The sequence below is a fragment of the Sminthopsis crassicaudata genome, chromosome 4 (genome assembly GCF_048593235.1).
Source record: "Sminthopsis crassicaudata isolate SCR6 chromosome 4, ASM4859323v1, whole genome shotgun sequence".
Taxonomy (NCBI): domain Eukaryota; kingdom Metazoa; phylum Chordata; class Mammalia; order Dasyuromorphia; family Dasyuridae; genus Sminthopsis; species Sminthopsis crassicaudata.
This window is the reverse complement of record NC_133620.1, coordinates 21,053,229-21,074,589: the sequence shown is the minus strand read 5'-3', so window position 1 is coordinate 21,074,589 and position 21,361 is coordinate 21,053,229. Positions and strand designations below refer to the sequence as shown.

The 21,361-nt window shown below is 41.2% G+C and overlaps 1 protein-coding gene across 2 annotated transcripts in view; it reads right to left on the bottom strand.

Annotated features, from left to right (window-relative positions):
- USP24 (ubiquitin specific peptidase 24) overlaps positions 1 to 21,361 on the bottom strand; it is a 149,177-nt gene that overhangs the window by 65,081 nt on the left and 62,735 nt on the right. For both annotated transcript variants that reach the window (XM_074265835.1, XM_074265836.1), the window contains exons 11-24: positions 20,039 to 20,153; positions 19,794 to 19,897; positions 15,876 to 15,983; positions 15,103 to 15,198; positions 14,852 to 15,013; positions 14,644 to 14,691; positions 9,962 to 10,069; positions 8,663 to 8,812; positions 8,201 to 8,332; positions 5,194 to 5,305; positions 4,654 to 4,730; positions 2,182 to 2,322; positions 1,969 to 2,022; positions 101 to 216 (exon numbers count right to left, since the gene is read on the bottom strand). In XM_074265835.1, coding sequence (XP_074121936.1) covers positions 101 to 216; positions 1,969 to 2,022; positions 2,182 to 2,322; positions 4,654 to 4,730; positions 5,194 to 5,305; positions 8,201 to 8,332; positions 8,663 to 8,812; positions 9,962 to 10,069; positions 14,644 to 14,691; positions 14,852 to 15,013; positions 15,103 to 15,198; positions 15,876 to 15,983; positions 19,794 to 19,897; positions 20,039 to 20,153 — 1,523 coding nt within the window. The remainder of the gene's footprint in view (positions 1 to 100; positions 217 to 1,968; positions 2,023 to 2,181; positions 2,323 to 4,653; positions 4,731 to 5,193; positions 5,306 to 8,200; positions 8,333 to 8,662; positions 8,813 to 9,961; positions 10,070 to 14,643; positions 14,692 to 14,851; positions 15,014 to 15,102; positions 15,199 to 15,875; positions 15,984 to 19,793; positions 19,898 to 20,038; positions 20,154 to 21,361) is intronic.

Sequence of the window (21,361 nt, the reverse complement as noted above, 5' to 3'; positions counted from 1 at the left end):
CTTGTCCTCCCTTCTCCCCCTTTCCATGATAAAAAACCTTTAAACTGCAAGTCACATTTTGAAATGAGAAGGACTAACGGGTAAGGAAGTCTGAGCTTACCTGTATGGAGACTGTACAGATGTCGCCACAGTGGGCATGGCGGTCGCCGTGAGCATTTTGGTTGCTCGGGTCACAGCATGGGTCAGGGTTGGGCCGCCAAGTGCCGAGCTGGCTGCCTGTAAGAGAGGGGGCACACTAAATAGGGACCTGACACTGGGCCGGCTCTGTCACTCTCTCAGCTCTCGCTCCTCATCTCCACCATCTGGTTCCCTTCTAGCCCAACTTAAATCCCATCTTCATAGGAAACCTCCAATTCCTCTGACTTCTGATGCCTTTCTTCTCTTAATTAACTTCTATTTTTCCTGCATATACCATGTTATTTGTTTGTCTGTTGTTTCCCCCCTTAGAATGGAACTTCCTCGAGGGCAGACACCGTCTTTTTGTATCCCAAGCTCTTGGCACGGTGTCGTGTGCGTAGTAAATGCTTACTGACTCACAGGTTCAGAACCAGTTGAATAGTTGGGCACAAAGAAAAGTTATTAATGACTAAGACTCAATTTAGAAAGTCTTCAATGAAGTACCTTAGGGATATGGATAAGGCCATGCAATGCTTAAAAAACAAATATACCGTGTGTGTGTGTGTGTGTGTGTGTGTGTGTGTCCGTCCACACAGGCGTGTGCATCCTTCAATCAACTAATCAAGGAACAAAATGAGAATCCATATGCCTTCTATGTGCCAGGCACTGGACAGAGCACTTGAAAGTACTGTCTCCCTAGATCCTTACAATGGTCCCGGGGTGGTGGTGGGTGTGGTGGTGGTACTAGCCCATTTTCTAGCAGAAGAAGCTAAGGCGGGGAAAGGGAAAGTGATCCAAGAACTGCAGAGCCTGGAAGTGCCAGGGCCACATTTTAACTCAGGTTTTCCTGACTCTAGGCTTGGTGCTCCTTCAGCTAGGCTATCCAGTTCCAAGACTATGCTTTTTTGAGACTCTTCCTAATGTGCCTTTTTGAGCCATTTCTTAATGATCAATATATCCATTTCAGACGGCAAATATTCACTGATAAGAGATAAATTAATAGGTTACAGAAAATGAGAAATTTTAAATTGGAAAAAAATGAAAACTCTTAATTTAGGTACAAAAAAAGTACAAGAGGAGGGAGAGGTGACTAGACTGAGGTTTACAAAAGATCGGGGGGAGGTGCAGGGTATTAATGACCTAGGAAAGAAACAACCCTATTCCTAGGAAGCCCCATGTTTTAGGAAGAACCCTCTTTTGCTAGACTACATGTGCACGTAATGAGTTCTGAGTTCTTCTGCTTTCTCAGTGAGGTAGAAAGGAAGGTGGGAGGGAGGTCATTTGAATCTGAAAATAAAATTCCATTAAAAAATTAAATCAGATTACCAAGGCAAGGGTGATCTGAAGAGACCCCCTTCTTTTCTCCCTAGAGTAGTGCTGAGCTTGAGCACACACCAAACACTTATTCACTTGACCACTGAGGAAGGGATGGGCTTCCTGTCAGTGTGCCCTGCACTTTCTAGGCACCATCTCCGTGGCAGAGCACCACACAGGCATGTCATTGACTTGTTGACAGCTGAAGAAAGAGTCGGGACCTGCCGGTAGATGACCATGGGCCAAGAGCCCTCTGCCACAACTCCTTGTGTGAACTAGTCATGCCAGGGAGCAGCCATTGTCTGTCCTTGTCTGTTAATGGTCATGATAACCTACCTCACTGAGAGCATGGTGCAAGCTGTATCATGCTAGAATGTGAGTGACTGCCACGAGTATGACATTCACAGTGTGAGATGGCCCAGGAGATGGAGGGAGCACACACTAAGGAGGCCGGAAGTCCAGTCCTTGGGGCGGGGACCTCTCCTACCGCTTCAGACAGCAACTGACCCAAGGGATCAAGGGCTGCTGGATACTCACTTCTAGGCGGGCATAGCAGTCAGCGATGAACTTCCTGTGCAGAGACACTGAATCCTAGAAAGGCCAGTTAAAAGGAAATCAGTGCTTTGGCAATATGTCAAAGGGAGAAAATTGTGCTTGAGAACCAAATCCCAAAACAAAGCAAACCAATCTCCACGAATTTGGAAGAGGAGGAGCGATATCCACCCATAATTGCCCACTCACCGCACCCACCTTCTTCAATCTTGGATTTAAATTAATATAACTGTAGTTTATGATCAGCTGAATGGCTTCATTAGCTATTTCTTCGTCAGGTGACTCCATCGCAATTTTCCAAATAAAATCCATCCCAATCAATTCCAACTTCTCTACATACTGTTAAAAGACAAAAATTAAGCCGTGTGTTACTAAGTTGTAAATGTTAAGGCAGAAGGAAATGAACCCACCACAGACAAAGTGGTTTATTTCTTCATTGCATGTCAAGAAAAAAACCTTCACCATTCAGCCACGACTGGATAGCTAACTGTGCTCTCCTCGAAGAGAGTGTGTACAGTCCAGCTGGGGCTGCTGGTGGCCCTGGGCATATATATGGAAAAATCTCATTTTAAGTCAGACTAGGAATTCTAAGGCATAAAACATTCTCTCCAAATGAGAATAGCTTCCTAGAGCTGCCCTTGAGCAAAGTTTGCAGTTCCAGGTAAGGGAGGCAGGATGAGAAGCAAGCTTGCTCTCCTAGAGAAGACCCCCAACCTGCCACCCTCCTTCCCCTGGGACTGTGACTCACCCACATAGAAGGGGAAGGCTAACCCAAAAATGTATCTGAACCTTGTACAAGATCCCCTTAAATGGCACCTCAAATCATCCCTTCAGAACCAGGTGGGGGAATTGTGTTTATCCGCACATCTCACTCTAAGCAAGAAATGCACAGAATAATAATAATTTAATAAAATTTACTTTTGCAAACTGGTGCTTAAAACTAATATTAATCTTTTCTTTGACAGTCTGAAAATTCACTGAATATACACAGGTTCAATTATGAAATTATTGTACAATATACAGGACATATGTATAATAAAACATTTTTCTATGTATAGATTTAAATATCTGATGTATGTGTGTATTTGTGTATACAACCCCCCAGATTTCCTATTTTAATGAATTGGCTTACTTAAAGACTAGATTTAGAAGAAATCTTTCTTCTAAACTTTTCCTTAACAAGTTTGAATAGTCAAACCCCCTAAATATAAAATGTTACAATGCTCGGCCAACACGCCACGGACTTTTTGAAGACAAAAGTAGACAACGTGTGTAAAACAAGGCCAGCACAGCCCAGCAAAGGGCTTGGGCCTCGGTCTGGGATTCCATTTGTTCAGAGATTATTCTGCGCACAGTGACATGGGGAGACCTACTAAGGCCTGCTTGGAGAGGCTCCCAGGCTGGGGAGCGGAAGCCGGGCCAGCCTGGCCCTTGTGGCCACAGGACCTTTACAAGATGCTGACTCTACTACCGAGGCGCCTCCCGGCCTGGGCACTCCCATGAGACCTAAGGTCCACGAACTGCCTTTGCTCTGTTGTGCATTTTCTTTACGTGTCCAGTGACTGTTCTGGGGAGGTGCCAGTTTATAATAAAGCAACAGTGTTCCGGAAGGTGCTTCAAACCCTCCTGCACAGAGAGGGCCATCCCCAGCCAGGGAGGCTGCCTGGATTTTCACCCGTTACAGAAGGTTCTCCTAAGCTTCACTACCTGGTTTTCTAGACAGTAGGAGACCAGGATCAGCTCAGGAGGAAACAGGGCAAAAGGGGGCTGCAGGTCTGGGGCAGTCCAGCAGAGCCTATCTTCCTTAGCGGGCCATGAGGGCAAGGCTCTACTAGAACCCATTGAAGGAAACAAGGAACAGGGAGCTCCACGTCGGGGAGCTTGGGCACGCACTGATGGGCCCCTGGCTGCACACAGAAAACCTGGGCACCCAGAACGACCAGACTTGGGATGGATTCCTGTGTACGGGCACAGCAAAGGGTGCCACGGGGCAAAGGGTGTGGGGCCTGAAACCAGCAAGACCAGAGTTCCAGCCTAACCTCTGACCTTCACTAGCTGTGGGACCCTGGGCAAGGCACTTAACCTGCTCGCCCAGTTTCTTCCTCTGTAAAACAGGGAGAACAACAGCACCTAATTTGTAGCTTAACAATATTTGTGAAGTTTTCTGCAAAGTACTATATAAACACTATTAATTATGATGATGATGTGTGTTACTAGAGACAATTCTGTTCAATATTTGAGGGGGAAAATGGTGCAAACAAATGATGATATATTTCAACTGAACGACATTTTTAAAGTATTTACGGTGTGCCAAGGGAAAAGACCACAGGACTGAGCGAATGGGGGCTGTGGACAGGAAGGGCTGGGTTCGAATCCCTGAAACTCAGTTTGTATGACCCCGAGTGTCCCAGGTAGCTCTAAGAAACCAAGCAGTTCCTGGGCTGCACTGGCAGAGGGAGTTGGAATTTCCTTCATGGATGAAACTGTGAATCTGGTTTAAAAAAGTGCAGAACACCAGGCTGGATGCTCCCGGAACAGAAACCAGGCAGCAGGGCACAGCCTGGACCCTGGGGACAAGGTAAAGGATGACGCAGATTAGGGTTTTCCAGGAAATGTTTTTTTCAGCCTTCGCTCTACCATTTGTGTCTGGGAAGAAAATGGACTACTTACCAGTTGAGCGCCCTGTCGCTTTAATCGATGATCACAGAGATTCACATTTTCAAAGAAGGTCTTAAATAGGGCAAAACCTGTACGCCAACAGGCACAATAGGATAAATCAGTTCATGTTAAATATAGATCATTCAAGTCAAAATGAACAAAAATAAAGAATGTATAAATCTACACTTAATTTTAAGTAATTAAAAAGTTGTGTGATTTTACCAGCGTGAGTTCCCTTCTACTTAGACAAACTCTCTGCCCCTCATGCCTTCCTTAGCTGCCATCCGAAGCTCTAGCTTAAAATTTGGGCTTTCCCAGGGACTGGGTCACCCCCTAAGGCCTGTCCCCGACCCACTGAAGTCCTTCCCAGACCTGGCTGTGGACCTAACCCCGGAAACCCTCGGTCACCTGTCCTAGGTCATGGAGAGAATTTTAGAGTCAGATTCTAAAAAGTTTTGTCAACAGTTTTATCTACAATTTTATTTCACAGAGTGCTTTGTTTTAGTTCTTTTTTCAATCAGAACTTATAAAAGATAATAAATGCCTTCCTACCATTCATAGTAATTTCATAGGACTCCAGTTTGAGAATTTTCTCCTTGAAGAGCTGCTGTTGAACATCGCTTTCAAGATCATGCTGTCCTTTTGTAAACCACTCAAAACACATCTGGATAGCAGAATATTAGTTTCATTCAAATAGCAGTTTTGAACAAATACAAACTCTATAGCTTAAAAAATACTATCCCCCAGGGCAGCCAGGTGGCAAAGTGGATAGAGAATCAGCCCTGAAGTCAGGAGGACCTGAGTTTGAACCTGGTCTAAGACACTTAATATTTCCTGGATATGTGACCCTGGGCAAGTCACTTAACCCCAATGGCCTCAGCAAAAACAAGCAAACCTCCCCCAAAAAAAACCCACCCCCCCTTGTGAAAAGTCCCCTACAGCAGTACAACTGCTCCACACAGAAGTGTCTCCCATCTGTACAGAGCCCTTGACTAGTGGTGCAACGGATAGAGCACCAGGCCCGAAGTCATTTTTCAAATGTGGCCTCAGACTTTCACTGTCTGTGTGACTCTGGGCAAGTCACTTCACCCTGTGTTCCTCAGTTTCCTCCTCTGTAAAATGAGCTGGATCTGCCAAGAAAACCCCACATGGGGCCACAGAATCAGACAGGACTGAACAACATCCCATTGTCTGCATGCATCTCCCCTTTCCTTCCAATGTACTTGTGTGTGTACCTGCCTAAGACACTCAAACTCGTGGCCCTTCACAAGCCGGCCACCTGGGTCCTCTGTGGGCCCTCTGCTTCACCCTTTGTACCCTGGACACAGGCCACATTGTCCTGAGCCTTTGGCCCACTCAGTTACCACTTGTGAACAATGAGAGACCAGTGCCGCCTCCTTCAATAGCCCAGCCCTGAGTGTGTGGGCAGAAGCCCAATTCTACCTGTTCTAGCTCAAGGACTTGGCTCAGGCCTCTCTAATGCAGTGACCATGTATATGGGGTAGTTGTAGGTGTTTGTTTACATACCACAGGAATTTTTATTTCTATGGCAGTTTACTCATCAATAACCAAACTATTCCATTTACTTCAGTCTTCTTCCACTTCTGTAAAGAATGTTTTTTATCCCCCTTTAGATGTAATTTGGAATGGATTTCTCTTAGTTTAGAAATACTTTTTTTGGTGAATGTTTTATATTTTGCCATTTTACTAAACTTATTTTTCATTTCTTTTCTCATGACTCTGGGCCTTCTGAGACTTCTTCCTCAGGACTCAGGAAGCTCATTCTTGGGAAAATCATCCTACAATATCCCATCAGCCTTGGTTCTCAGTCCCTGCCAGGGCCCTACTCTGCTCCTCTGACAGTGGGGTGTTTGCTAAGCAGCTCAGACCCTCTCCTCATTCCTCACCAGCTCCTCTCACTTTTCCATCCTGACTTGGACCCAGGACCTTCTCCAACACTCACCCTCTTTGGAACTTTGTGGTATGTTTTGTTTTCCACCTTTAGATTTGAAACTCCTTGAGAGCAGAGGCTGACATTTTTGGGTGGTTTATATCTGCAACCCTTAGTATAGTATCTGACACATGGGAGGCATGTAATAAATGTTTAATGACTGATTTATTGCTTTTAGTTTCTTTAACGAGTTTCTCCACCATTTGAGGTTTTCTAAGCAAACCATCATATCTGAAAAAAAGAATAATTTTGCTTCCTCTTTTCTGATGATAACTTTGGCTCTTTATTGTGACAATTCTTAGTGTTCTGCCAAATAATAGCCATAGAAAAGTTCCTTGCTTTGTACCTTGTTGTCACTGTTGAGCTATTTCACTCTTGTCTGAGACCTCATGATTCTATTTGGGGTTTTTTTGTCAGAGATACTGAGTTGGTTGGCCATTTCCTTCCTTAGCTCATTATACAGATGAGGAAACTGAGGCAAACAGGATGAAGTACTTACCCAGAGTCACACAGCTAAGTGTCTGAAGTTAGATTTGAACTTAGGAACATGAGTCTCATCCCCGGTTCCCCCTCCCCTCCCTTCCCCCTCCAATTCCAAACTTAGTGCTCTATCACTATGGCTGTGAGTGTGTGTGTGTGTGTGTGTGTATGTGTATAATTCTTTCACGCTTAAGTTTCTAGATGATTTTTACCTAACCTGGCACTGATTGTTTTTTGTTTCTTAAGGAATAAATTATGTTAATATTGAACCATCTAAGTAATAAAGAATAATTTTTGTACATATCATTATCTGTTAATATTCAAATATTTGCATTAAAATTCCTTAGTGAGAACAGATTTGATCCAGAATTAAATGGAAGGAGAATATTCTGATTTGCTTTTAATGATCCCAAATTTCAGCCAAACAAAACCTCAATTTTGTCTTGTTTTTGTGTTACCTGGTTTCCAAAGTCGTTATTTTCATCTTTGCCTTTTGCTGAACTTGAGGTAAAATGTCAGCACTATTTAGATTTGTGTTTCTCATGGTGTTAGTGAACTGAAACCTTCCCTCAGGATTGTTCACAGTTTGCAATTCCCTGAAATGAACTGACTGTTCATGTCCTTGGGCCATTTATCTCTCGAGGAAGGACTTGTGGTCATGAGTATATTTCTGTTAATCTTTTTAGACCTTGAATACCAACCCTTTCCAGAAACACTTGATACAAAGCTATTCTCCCACTCAACCATTTCTCTTTTTATTTCAGATGCATTAATTTTTGTTTATGCTGAATCAATTTTTATTTTTAAATTGCCTTTGTCCCTTTTTAAAGAAATTTCCTACTATCACAGCTGTGACTAGTTCATGATGTTTTTCTTCTAATTTTCTTGTGGTATTTACCTTTGACATTTAAGTCACACTCATTTTGAATTTAATGTGGACTAGAATGTAAAATATGCTCTGTGTGTGTGTCTGTGTGGAATCTACATATCATATATGTACTTTTAAAATGACCCATCACTCATAAAAGACATTTCTATTCAAAGTACTTAAAAACAAAATAAATAAGAAGTGAACACTATTTGAGATATAAGGAAGCCTCACACATTCCCACATATAAAGTGTCTTACCTCTCTATCCAATTCACAAACATCTTGTCCTGTCACAAGACACTCCCAGATTTCCTTAGCTCGATTCCAACCCAGATATAGAGTGGCTTCTTGCAAGAAAAATGCCAGAAATTTTAAGTGCGCCTCTAAATACTGAAAGAGAGATAATTGTCCTTAGCTCATTCTAGTCATGTATACATTAAACAAAAAATATAATTTAATTTTGAATATAATTTAAGGATTACATACTAATGCTCTTTATATCTCATTGTTTTAAGAGGATTAAATTATGACAAATTTAGCCATACAGCAATTATATCTGACTTTTAGCTGCCAATAAAAGTTAATTATGAAAGCTTCTAAATAAATATTTAACAGTGATGAATCCCAAATCAAGATTAATTTTCAATACTTCTGGCCAGTGAAATACAACTGGCATCTTAAATATTTTTACATATTACAAAAGCATAATGCACAATTTACCTCCCGATAAGTGTATCTGCCATCCACCAGTGTTGAACCAGTTAAGCCCCCAGGTGCTGATACAGATGCTGCAAGTCGGTGACATGCTATCAAACTCCCCGTTACCAGTTTGACTATTTCAAAATTTTTTTTCAAGTCCTGAATGATGCTCTTGGGGAAAACAATGAAAAGGAAAGTTTAGGAGTCTATGTAATTTTTGTGCCATATTCATACAATCTTATGTTCAAACTGCATATTGGTGGCTTAGAAGGCTTGAGGCTTTCTTTAGTTTCCATGTGGAACAAGACGAATACGATCCTATATGCAGAAAGTCTTTTCCTCATCCTACCCATTTTGCTTCTTTATTTTATCTTTTTATTTTTTTGCTGGGGCAATTGGGGGTAAGTGACTTGCCCAGGGTCACACAGCTAGGAAGTGTTAAGTGTTCGCGACCAGATTTGAACTCAGGTCCTCTTGACTTCAGGGCTGGTAATCTATCCACTAAGCCACCCAGCTGCCCCCATTTGTTTCTCTAAAACAACAAGGAAAATCCAATGGTGTGCCTTTTTTTTTTTTTAAATTAATTAATTAGTTTATTTATTTATTTGCAAGATATATGCATGGGTAATTTTTTCAACATTGATCCTTGCAAAACCAAATTTTCCCCACCTTCCCCCCACTCCCTTCCCTTGCTGGCAGGTAGTCTAACACATGTTAAATCCAATATATGTCTACATATTTATACAGTTATCTTGCTGCACCAGAAAAATCAGATCAAGAAGGAAGGAAAAGAAAAACAGAGAAAGAAAACAAAATGCAAGCAAACCAGAGAGAGTGAGAATGTTACATTGTGTTCCACACTCTGTTCCCACAGTTCTCTCTCGTGTAGATGGCTCTCTTCATTGAACAAGTGGAACTGATTTGAATCCTCTCACTGTTGAAGAGAGCCACATCTGATTTGCTTTTTTTACTATGAAAAATGTTTTTATCAGAATCTTCATTTCCCCCTATTTATTCTCTCAAATCAAGTTTGGAGTAAATACTTTGACCTGAGGCAGCTGACTATTTCTTACAAAGTATCTCAAGCTATTGCTTTTTTTTTTCCTTCAGAAATCCTGGAAGAATATTATAACTTTGTCTCACTTCAGGCACATACTTCAAAGAGTTTAAGGAAATAAAAAGGCAAAGATTTATTTTTATTCAAGAAAAGGAGAGAAAGCACAGGATCCACCCAATAAGCTGCTGGCTATAAAAGTACAAAACCCCCAACCTCTTGCCTTTGTGCTTGTGACCTAATCAGACACTAGCAAGCATTCTTACCTTGTCTTGCTTTTGATAGGTTTGTTTTATAAATGATCGTGTGATCTCGTGGAGCTGCCGTAAAGCGGGGACCACCCAAACAAACTGGGGGTTGTTATGCTGGGATGACTAGAACAAAAAATGAATGACAATCAAATGAAGAGACACACAGCATGCGCCAAGCCTTCCCATTAATGAAAGAAAAGACAGAACCAGGAAATCGGTTCCATCTTGCTTCTCTTACCACCCATTCTTGCCCTTCTCTCCCCGGGGTTCAGGGGCCATCTGGGCTTCATGTCACCCCCAGGACTACGTCTCCTTATCCTGCATGCAGCTTCCTAAAACTAAGTATTCCATACAGGAAGAGGTACGAAGGGATGGCAAATACATGATACCCTCCTGGGACATCAGGGAAGTGGCAACTCCAGAGACAGACTCTTAGGAAGTCCATCCTGCCAGGGCACTGACAGAAGTCAGAAGCTGCTGGCAAAAACCTAACGTCCATATTTCAATGAAAGGGCTGGCAAGTAATCAATCTGTCTTCATCTAATAATAAAAGGAAATTAAAAGTTGGCTTTGTGTGATACTATCGAGATTCCAATGAACGTGACTGGAGCCAAACCCAGCAGAGCTCAAGTATCAGGGACTCAGGATCCCAAGGCAGGACTCTGTTAAAAGAGAAGATCCTGCCTGACCTCAGCCGTTTTTGTCCCCATCATTAACAACAAGCCTCATTTCCAGAGAATTCTGAGATTAACAAAGCTCAGTCCTCACAACAACCCTGCGAGGTAGGCCACAGCATTACTCATTTTATAAAGAAGAAAACCACAATTCCACAGTCAAACTACTTGCTAACAAAAAGCTAACAAGCTCCAGGGCTGACATCGGAACCCGTCTCCTGACTTAATACAATATCCCTTCCCCTTTAACAATCTGTCTTTCCATAGTATTTTTCAAATACACACACACAAACACAATTTTAACCTTATATTAGAGTTCTGGACCAGCACAGAATTCAAAGATCCAAGAGAATATTCAATGTAGGCATAAAATTTGGACTTAGAAGATTCATTAATGTCAATCTGATGCACATTTTTTCCCCCTAATATCATGTTTCTAATACTCTTGTAAATCGCTTTTCTTTACTTTAAAGAATTACTTTCCAAAAATAATTCCTTTTAAACTATGGGATTATATTTTTTACATTCTAAGACACAGAAATTCGAGTGGCATATATGTGATTATAGCAATTATAGCATGTAGAATCTAAATACTGAGAACTAATAATAAAAAGCTCAATTCCTTATTCACAAGAATATTCCCCCCAATCCCGGATTTTTCTCTGTTGTCTCTTTAATTACAATTTCACAGCATTTAGAAAAACAAGCAAAAAGCTCTGGAAAAAATGCATCAATATAAGGAACTTGTGCCCGCATGAACTTAAGAGAAAGAAAACAATGAAAAGCATCAAGTATCAGTCAAGTTTGTACTTTGAGGAAGATACTTTCAAGGGCCAAAGAAAAATTCCTGTTCCAATAGAAATGCCTAAAAGTGACAATGTTTCAAAACTCTTCAAGTCCTGACTGGTACTTTTTAAAACATAAAACATAAAATATTAAACCATCACGCCTTTAGCAATCAGTGTTATTAAGGCTAGTTAAAAGGTTGGACTACCAGACTTTGGACTTTTCCCAAAATTTTCCAATTTTTAATTGATTCCCTCAATTTAAAAAAAAAAAAAAAAAAAAAAAAAAAAAGTCAACACAAAACCTGGGACTTAAGATACTTCCAAGACTGGTCTTTTTTTTTTTTCATTCGGCCACGTAGCTTCTCCAATGTTAACATACTGGAAAAATGTTATTTGCAGATCACGTGACTCTTTTAAGGTACCACCTCCACTAACATGGTGATTGGTTACAGGAGTCACTTCTGACAAAACACAACTTGATACAACCTGACTTGACTAATTCTTATTATAAGATGGGAAGATGGTATTCAAAGGAGATAAAAAAAAGTAGGTACCAATTCAAGACATTAACAATTAAAAAAAAAAAAAAAGACTTGATAGCTTTATAAGTTAAAAATGATTAGCTCAAATATAACTTAAAAGGGTAAAACTAATTTAACCTAAGTCAATTCAGATTTTTTTTAAATAAAAGGGAAGAGAGCATGATTTTATCCTCTTTGCCAAACCACCCATTATCTGTGTTATAACTGTATCAGGAACAATAACAGAGGACAGACAACTGGAAGAGAAACCTGACATCTCAGCTTCTTTGTTAACAAAGGGAATGGAGAACTTGAGATAATAGGTTGAAAGTATAAGGGTATTTTGATTTATTAAATTGGGTCTATTGTGTTTAGCTAAATGTGTTGTATTAGAACATTTAAACATTTTTTAAAAGGAGGAAAGAAAAAGGAGAACAGGAAAAAGGGAGGTTGATACAGGGAATAGGGAGGAGAAAAGCCCCAGGAAGCCCAAATTATCCTGGCAGTAGCTACAGTAATGCAAGTCAGGATTTCTGAACAAACAACAGGGGAGTGTGGCAGCTATTAGCCTACAAGTCGTGAGAAGGGAGTGAGCTGGAAGAGGAGACAGGGAGCTGAGGAGGGGAGGGGGATCTCCTCTTACCCTCTTAGTTCCTGTGAAGCCGGACAGGGAGACAATCCCCAGTCAGCCCACCTTGCTGCCTGGCAGGAAAGGGCACAGCACAGAAAAACACCTTTAGCAGCAATACAGGACTAAGGACCAATGGGACAGCAACAAAATTATGGGGCACTGAATTCACTGGCTTGGGGAAGGGGTGTAAAAAGGATTTTGCCTTTGGGTCTTCACAAAAAGACTCTAGAGAAATTTCTTTAAGAATTAAAATGTGAATGACGCAAGGAGAGAAAAGCAGCAAGGCAGCAGTAGGCCCACCCCCAAGAAGAGCCGAAGAGCTAATGGCACTCAGAAAGGAAGGAATAGAGACTGCCAAAAAAGAATACTAAGTTTTAGAAGCCACTTCCTGGGCAGCGCTTCCTGCTTTATCTTTCATTAACTATAAAGAAAAGGTGAGTGATGCCGGGAATAAGACAGGCCTCTGGTTCTTACTTAGGATTGGAATTCCTTGACTAATTCTGGATGAAATTCAAACCCAAAGAAAAAGGCATCCAGATTAACTGAGACACTGAAAACAACAACCACCCCACCCCACCCCCCAGTGGAATATTTAGAAATACATTCCACCTGACAAAAGGCCTATGTCATAAACTGAACAAATAATTTTTTTTTTTTACCATAAACAAGAGAATCACACAACCTTCCCCTTTACAAATTATTATTAAAACCTAAGAAATCAAACTACCTAGTCCTTGTAAAAATCACTGAAAAGTGAAACAGAACATACATAAATGCCCAAATGCAACCTTGCAAATACACAACAATAGACTCCTGATGGCAAACTGAGCATCAGAGGAAATTTCTGAATATACCCACAATGCTCTCTGTGCTTTCAAAAGGGAGGATGGAATGCCTCAAGCTGGGAGTGCAGAGCCATCCACATGCAGCCCCCAGCCCCTGGTGATTGTTCACAGAGGGAGATGTCTGCTGGTGATATCGGCCTTGTCCATTCCGAGCGGGGCTGCCAAAAGCCTGCCCACTATTTGACAGGTCAAGGAGCTATTCCAAGGTCTTTCTTTCCCAGCTTTCTCCCAGAGAACCATGAAGTAACAATACTACAGACATTCTGAATCATTTTTTCTTCCAGTGGATGTTTTTCTTTCTTCACTCCCTCAAATAGCCTCAGTACAGAACTAAGTATCCTCCTTCTAGAGTGTAGGGCTTGTTAATAGGAAAGGTAGAGGAAAATTAACCCGAAAGACTTCTTTGGAAAGCTACCTTGTCAATGGACTACCTCAAGAGACTTCCCAGACCAGAACGATCCTTCGTGGCCACCGTTTGGAAATGTGTTAGAATATGAGCTCCCTTGCAGGGCAGGGAGGGCTTTTAATTGTATTCTAAACCCAGGTCAATATATGGGTGATGGTTAAGCTCTTAACAAATTTTTTTCATTCATTTTTCTCATTCCTGAAAGAAATGCTTTAAGAACCAGGAGAACAATTTGTATAGCTAACTAATAGTACATTAAGGACAACTTGGAAAGACTGAGTAGTTCTAATGGACTCAACCGGCCTAGGGCTCAAAATGAAATCTGCTCTCAGGCTCCTGACAGAGATCAGGGACAGACGGCAAAGGGAAGTTCAATTTTCAGAAATGGCTAACGCAGCAACTTGCTCTGCTTGCCCACATACTTGTAATAAGTTGTTTTTCTTGTTTTCTCAATGGGTGGGAAGAGACAAAAGTAGAAAGAATTAGGAACTGCCAACAACATCTAAATTAAATGCTTTATACTTCTTTTTTAAGGAAAAAAACTAAGTTGAATTTTTAAAAACCATGATCTCTGACAAATGTTTTTTTCTCTTCCCATAGGTCACTAACTAGTTTTTCATGATGGATGACAGAAAACCAATCACCACTGACTGAAATAATAAGTCTGAAATCTAAAACCATAAAGAAATCAGTCTTGAAATATACAGCCTGTGTGTGAACACCACACATAACTAATTTAAAGAGAGGAAATATTAAAAGAGGATTGTTAAAAGGGTTACAATCCCCTCACCATTAATGTACTTTCAAGTGCGTTCAATCAGCAAATTCTTACCTTGAATCCATCCTTCTTGTTTTTTTCCAAACCTGACCACTCTCCAGGCTGAAAATGTATTTTAAAAGAAATATAAGTATCTAAAAAAAAAAAACCAGTAGCTACCCACTCTCCTAAGCCCAGGCTCCAGGGTAGGAAAAATGTTCCACCGGGGCATCTCTGCTGATGATTAGAGAATGATCGTACCACACCCAGCCAGGTTTTATACCCGTTTAATGTCTTCAATGCACTTAATGATGTAGCTTCTCTTGATAGCTTCCTTCACTGCATAGGCGTCGCTAAGGATGGTCAGGTGCTCCTCCAAAGCTTGCTGAATGAGGCTGCTGGGCAAGGTGGGAAGATGGGCCAAATCCCAGAGGACTTCAAGGACCTGCAAGGACAGAAGGCACGTGAGCCCCTGAGGAGACAGAGGGTTTCAAAGACTACATCTGTAGCTGAAACATCTGTCTGGTCTCTTGCCTTTCCAGAGGTGGTCTCAAAGCGAGCTTCACGGCCGATGCGCCCGATCAGGCTCAACAACTTCTGTCTGACCCGGTCGTTTTCTGTCTCCCAGCTCTGCGGGGTAAACATAAAAGGACAGAATGAAGTCAAGTTGCTGAGGACTGGGGGTGGTATCCATCTGATAAAACAACCATGAGACAGTAAGAAGGAGGAGAGTTATCCCTCTTGCAGGCCTCCGCCCACTTCCTAGGCCAGCCTTAAAAGAACGTCCATTTGGAACTTGGCAGCCAGTGATCGTGTAACTGCTGCCTGCTGACCCAAAGAGCCTCTTCTCTCTTGAGAAAGTCAGAGTCAAGAGTGGACGGTTCGCGACTGGGAGCTGGGGTAGAACTCGGGTGCAGACATCAGCTCTGGGGTCAGTGGTGGCAATCCTCACCTCCAATTCTCCACAGGTGACAGGGGAAAACTGAACCTGTTTAGCCCTCAGTTTCTTCCTCCATCAAATGAAGAGATGGGACTAAACAGCTTTTACATCTATTCCAGATCTACATCTAAGACCTTAGGTTTCTTGGATCTGGATTATATCAAATGTTTGTATTTGATTCATAATTTTTGTGTTTGATACACAAAATTATATCAAATGATCACAAATAAAGGAATAATTTGTCACGTGATCCTATTTTACCCTCACCCCTCACCCATGGGCCTCTAAAGAAAAGCACTCTAGAAATGAAAGCTAAAATAAAAATGTTTATTTGAAGATGTGTAAATAAATGTTACCATGCACATACCTTCTGGATGAGAACAAAGAGATGATTCAGCTGATCTGAGCTGAACTTCACAGCGGCTGCAGCAATAATAGTGTGGATGTTCTCAATGACAGTGGATGACTGTCCTGCCTGAAAGAGGAAGGGAAAAAGATACTGGAGTTTTCCTAATCCTGTCTTTAAAAGTAGTAAAATATATGTATAGTGGAAAGATCAACTAACATGATTACAATTAACAAAAGAGCTACAATTAGTAATCATCAATAAATGTTAATCTTTCATCTAAATAATTTTAGATTTAAGAATACAGGATGAAAGGAAATACTAAAATATCTATATCTATCTATATCTGTATCTATCAATCTATCTATTTATATCTTTCAAAAAAAAAAAAAAAAGACCCGAATACTATATGAGGACAAGGGTACCATGGGGGTCACAATTCTTAATAATAAACATTTACATGATGCTTGAAAAAATTCCAAAAACTGGTTCACAGAGATTATTTCATGCGCTCTTACTAATAATAATGCTCTTGTTGGGACAGTTATCCCTATTTAACAGATGAGAGAATAGATTTCCTGAGTCCAAGTCTAACTGGATTAAGGAAATTCAGGAGTCATGCCCTACCCCCTTATGAGAGGGAAGATCATGAGGCTGATGTCACACTAAAAGCTGGGGTTTCCTTGCTTTGGAGCATTCTGGCAAGTCAGCTAATAGCTCGCCTTGCTAAAGCAGCCAAAAGCCCAAGGGGAACCAGGAGATGGAGGAAGTCATTCCAGCACCTACCCCCACTTTCCCTTAGAACCTGGCATAGCTGGCCCCAAACCTGTCCCCCAAGAGCTCCAGGAAGGGCAGCACTCAAGGGAGAACTGCCAAGAAGTGGAAGGGAGGTGGTGAATGAGGCCGATAGTAAATGACACTTTCAAGGATCATGAGGAAACATGGCAAATGCCTTGACAAGGAAACACTCAAGTACCCTGAGAAAGTTTTATTAAGGAGGTAAGGATGGAAAGCAGATTGTATTGTAAGGGACCACAGAAAGAGTAGCTAGTGAGAAAACAGTCCAAATGAAAGGCAGGTAAAAGGAGCAAGACAAATGGAGCAAAACCATGAGCAGGCGTGTGGGAATAAACACACATTCATGAATGAGTTGAGGTTTAAAAGTGGAGGTGAGCTGCTTGGGCGACAGTTCCACAATAGTGATGACACAAGCACTTGACTAGGCCGAAGCCCTCACACACCAACAGAGCAGAAGAAGGCAAGGGGAGCAGAGATGGGAGAGGAGACCTATCAAACCCAAAAGGATCTAGGGGCAGCCAGGGGGCGCCACCTCACACAGAGCCCTAAGCACACCTATCCTGAGTCCAAATCCAGCCTCAGATCCAGCCTAGTTCTCTGGCCCCAGGCAAGTCACTGAAGCCTTCTGCATCATTTCCTCATCTATAAAAGGAACTGGAGATGGAAATGGCCAAACCCTCCTCTATCTTTGCTAACAAATCCCAAATAGGGTCCCAGTGCCTGAATGGGACAAGGGACCTCCACCCCAAGCAGCCTGAATGCTGGAGTGCCTGGGGCCAAGCTTGTTCTAGGATTAAGATGACCTGGGACCCTCCAGAGGAATTCAAACCCAAAGTGCCTTCTGGTGCTGTGTACAGAGCACCTGCTTAATAACATGTGATTGGGGTTCTGTAAGGCACGCTGAATGAAGCAGCTCCTAAAGCTCACTCCTTCAACATCCAAGCGCTGATGGAAAAAAATCACAAAGGTTATGTTCCTTGAAGACAAACACTGTCTTTTCCAGTAAAACTCATTAATTCTGGTTTGACTAAGTTGGAGAATGGTCTCACAGAGACTTGATAAAGCTGATCTTCATCACAAGATACTGCCTGCCAGAGAATCAGCAACAATACAATAAATCAGAAGGAAAGCTGTCCAAAAGCAAAATGGACTTCCTTAGGAAGTGGTGAAGTTTTCAATCTGACCCTTTCTAAGGGCTGTCATGATAGGGATTTCCTTCAGGTATGGGTTGATTTCCTCATTAATGAAGCTCCCTCCAAATCTCATATTCTTTGACCCAGGACTTCCATTTTTAGGGCTATCACCTTGAAAAAAAAATCTAAAAAAGGACAGAGCTACACAAAAATATTCACAAATACTTTCATTTGTAACAGAAAAAAAAAAGGGAAATCAATTACTGGTCTTCTGGTCCTTCTAGGACAGATCATGTCACTGCCCAGTTTTAGACAGAGCTTGTAAACTACATTAAGGACTCCTCAGTTTCTATATATAAAGCCATGATTTTAACTCGGCTCTTCTTGTACAGATGTCTCTGTGGGACAGGCTGCCCAGCACAATGGATAAAGGTTCAGGACCTGCCTCTAAAACACACTTACAGCATGGCTCAGGCAAGTTCTTTTAGCTCTCCATGTTCTAGGTCACTCTGACAACAAGCAGGGACTTGTCTGGGAGGCCATCCCTCCCTTGACTTATCTGCACTGGTCTGCTAGGCCCTCTGTCCATCCCAATGAGCCTAAGTGACTGAGTTAAGGGAGAAAGGAAAGAAAGCAAATGAATAGAAAAGTACTTGGTGTCCCTCTCATCCCACCGGTTGTGGCAGGGCTGAGAGCTGCCTCTTGGAGGGAGAGGTCCCATCAATAAAATCATGGATTTGTGTTAATAGGCGCAGACACAAGAAAAAAGGGTTGCTATTAGTCCCAGACCATGGACATACTCCATACTCTTTGACAACAAGAAACGCTTCTATAGTACTTTAGACATAGATACATTCTCATAATCAGTGTCAACTGGATCAACCTAAAAATCTCCAGCAGCAACTACTATTATTAGATGCTGAGTCAAGTTACTGGCTGAATGACTTCTGCCTTAATTAAAAAGGGACAAGAATGAGAGACAAGAAAAGAAGACTTAAAGGTGTTTGAAATACCACTGAGGGGATATGTTGAATCACATTTTCTTTTTGAGCTACTAGATGTTTCTCCAAATACTGGTGAGGTGGAGGGAAAGAAGAGATTTAACTTCAAATACATATTAGTGACTTGGAAAATTAATTTTGACTACTACTTATATAAAATTCATGACAACTTTTCCCAAGAATAATTTTAAAATGTAAATACTATTGAATCTAAATCCAATTCCCATTTATTCCCTGTAAAAGCTTAATTTCAGAAAAGGGTCAACATTGCAGTACATGAAACTTCAAATTAAATACAACTCAAGCTTTGTGCTTTGGCTGGGGTGGGGAACGGTTGATGGTGTTGGAGAGGGAGAGCTAGTAACAGGAAAAAACAAAAGTGGCTTAAACTTGATCAAATTGGTCCAAAAACCCAAGCAGTTTCTCAACTTCTCAGCTTGGGTCAAAAATCCCCTCCCTTATTCTTCCATGTATCAAGATAATCTCTATATTTCTATGAAAGGGCAATGAAGTGAAACAATGACAATAAATCAGAGGAATGTGGTAACAAAACTTGACCCTCTTCAGAGCTTAAGCTAAACTATAGAAACCCAGAAGGCCTAGGACTTCTCGGTTTTCCAACTCTCAAGGGTCTGCAAAAACAGACAGCATACATCTGGCCACAATCACAGGGTTCAAACATATTTTAGTCTTGCACAGAAACTTAAGGCCATTTTAAAAAGCAACTGAATTTACTGAAAAATGAAATCCAAATGAATGTTTTATAAAGAAGTTGATGGAACATGCTTAGATCTTTGTAGGATGTGGTAAAATTATGCAGTAGGATATTCATAGCTGATGTAGCAGCACTGAGAGCACTTATATTTCCTAGAACATCTACTTCATAATAAATTATGCCTTTAGTTTTATACCATATACACTCAATATATTATGTAAGCACGAGACAGAAAGGAGTGAAATTCAAAAGTTTCAACATTAGACTGGAAGAGAATAAAAACAGCACTTACCTGTATTCTCCAAATTTTTGTGAGCTCATCTAAAGATAATTTACTGCCCAGTAGTTCAATAATTCCTTTTATGCGATCACAATATTGTGCTTGATCAATATTACCTAATAGAAGAAACAGCACAGAAGAGATGTTCAACACCAAGTCTCTAAATGCAACTTTAATTCAAGCCAATACCAACTTGCCATTTCATTTAAAGCCTAAGACATTCAAAGAAGCCGTTTACATTTTATGAAAACGCTTACCTTCCAACGCGATTGACAGAACAGAGTTCTCAACTAGCCAATCTAATAATCGGTCTGTATCTATTGCATTCTTCACAGATTTGGATAAAGTGCTGTCTTCTATTAGTTTGGTTACCTAATAAGAGAGTATTGTGGCTGAAATCTAAATGCTGTTAGGAATATTTTAAAAATCCCTCCAAACAAACCAAGCGTGTTCAAGTGGCACAACCTGTGACTTGTACAAAGCCAGCAAAATGGAACATGGACCAGCATTAGTCAAAGCATCTCACAAAGAAAGCACTGACAGCCAGTTACTAAAAATGAAGATGACTTGCAGAAGAAGGGTCATTTTAAACAGAGAATGGATTTGCCGTCTAATTTGGTGACAAGCAATGAGAAACTCACTTTTAGCATGTGTATCTTTCCAAAATTTCCAATTGTAATAAAAGTTTTTCTTTGAAAATTTAAACACTTCTTTTAAAACGTTCTTTCCTTCCCTACTTGTTGAGACTCAATTTTAAGAGCATAGCTTCAGAAGTTTTGGCCAAGATGCTAACTTGTATACTTCCTCCAAACTTCGAATTTCCTTCTCCATTGGAATGAAATAACTAAAAATGTGAGGGTGCTATTTCTAATATTTTGACTGTTAAAAACAAAACTATTATAATCCCGTAGAAAGTAGGCTTCAAGATAAGAGGATGTGTATGGGACAGCAAGAATGGCACATGGTGAAAGCAGCATGTCCTTTTGACATTTTTATTAGACCAGATTTCAAACATTTTGCTTTTGTCCCAAATACCTGAGGTGAGAAAAACCCATCAACTAACGACAGGACCCAGAGAACTTGTTCAACTTCCTCATTTTTTCGGATAAGGAAATGTAAGCCACAGAAAGGTGATCTTGGGAGACCTGATTCTCAAAGCCATGGGTCCATGGCTTCTCTGCCCTCTACCAACTGAGACAAAGAACTCTCCTCCTTAGGTAGATAGGCAGTTCCACTCAAAACAGGAGTGGTTCAGTGAGATGGACGTGTACACCAGTGGCCAGGCAACATCTCTGATATGCCCCACAAGGCCTGAATGATGGCCCTCTGGCACCCAAGAGGGCAGCTCTCTCTATGGGCTCTCTCCCTTGCTCTCTGAAAAACTTACTCAATTTTCTCTTCATCTTCTCAACCCTTACACTGGTAGCTGGCACAGAGCTAATCAGCTGAAATGTTTTTGGTTTCTTTCTGGAGAACTGGAGGAAGAAACTGATCCGTCACTGTCACTGCACAGCTGGGTGATGCTGAATAAAGCACAACTTTTAGGAGCTTCAGTTTCCTCTTTGTTAAATATGTGCTCC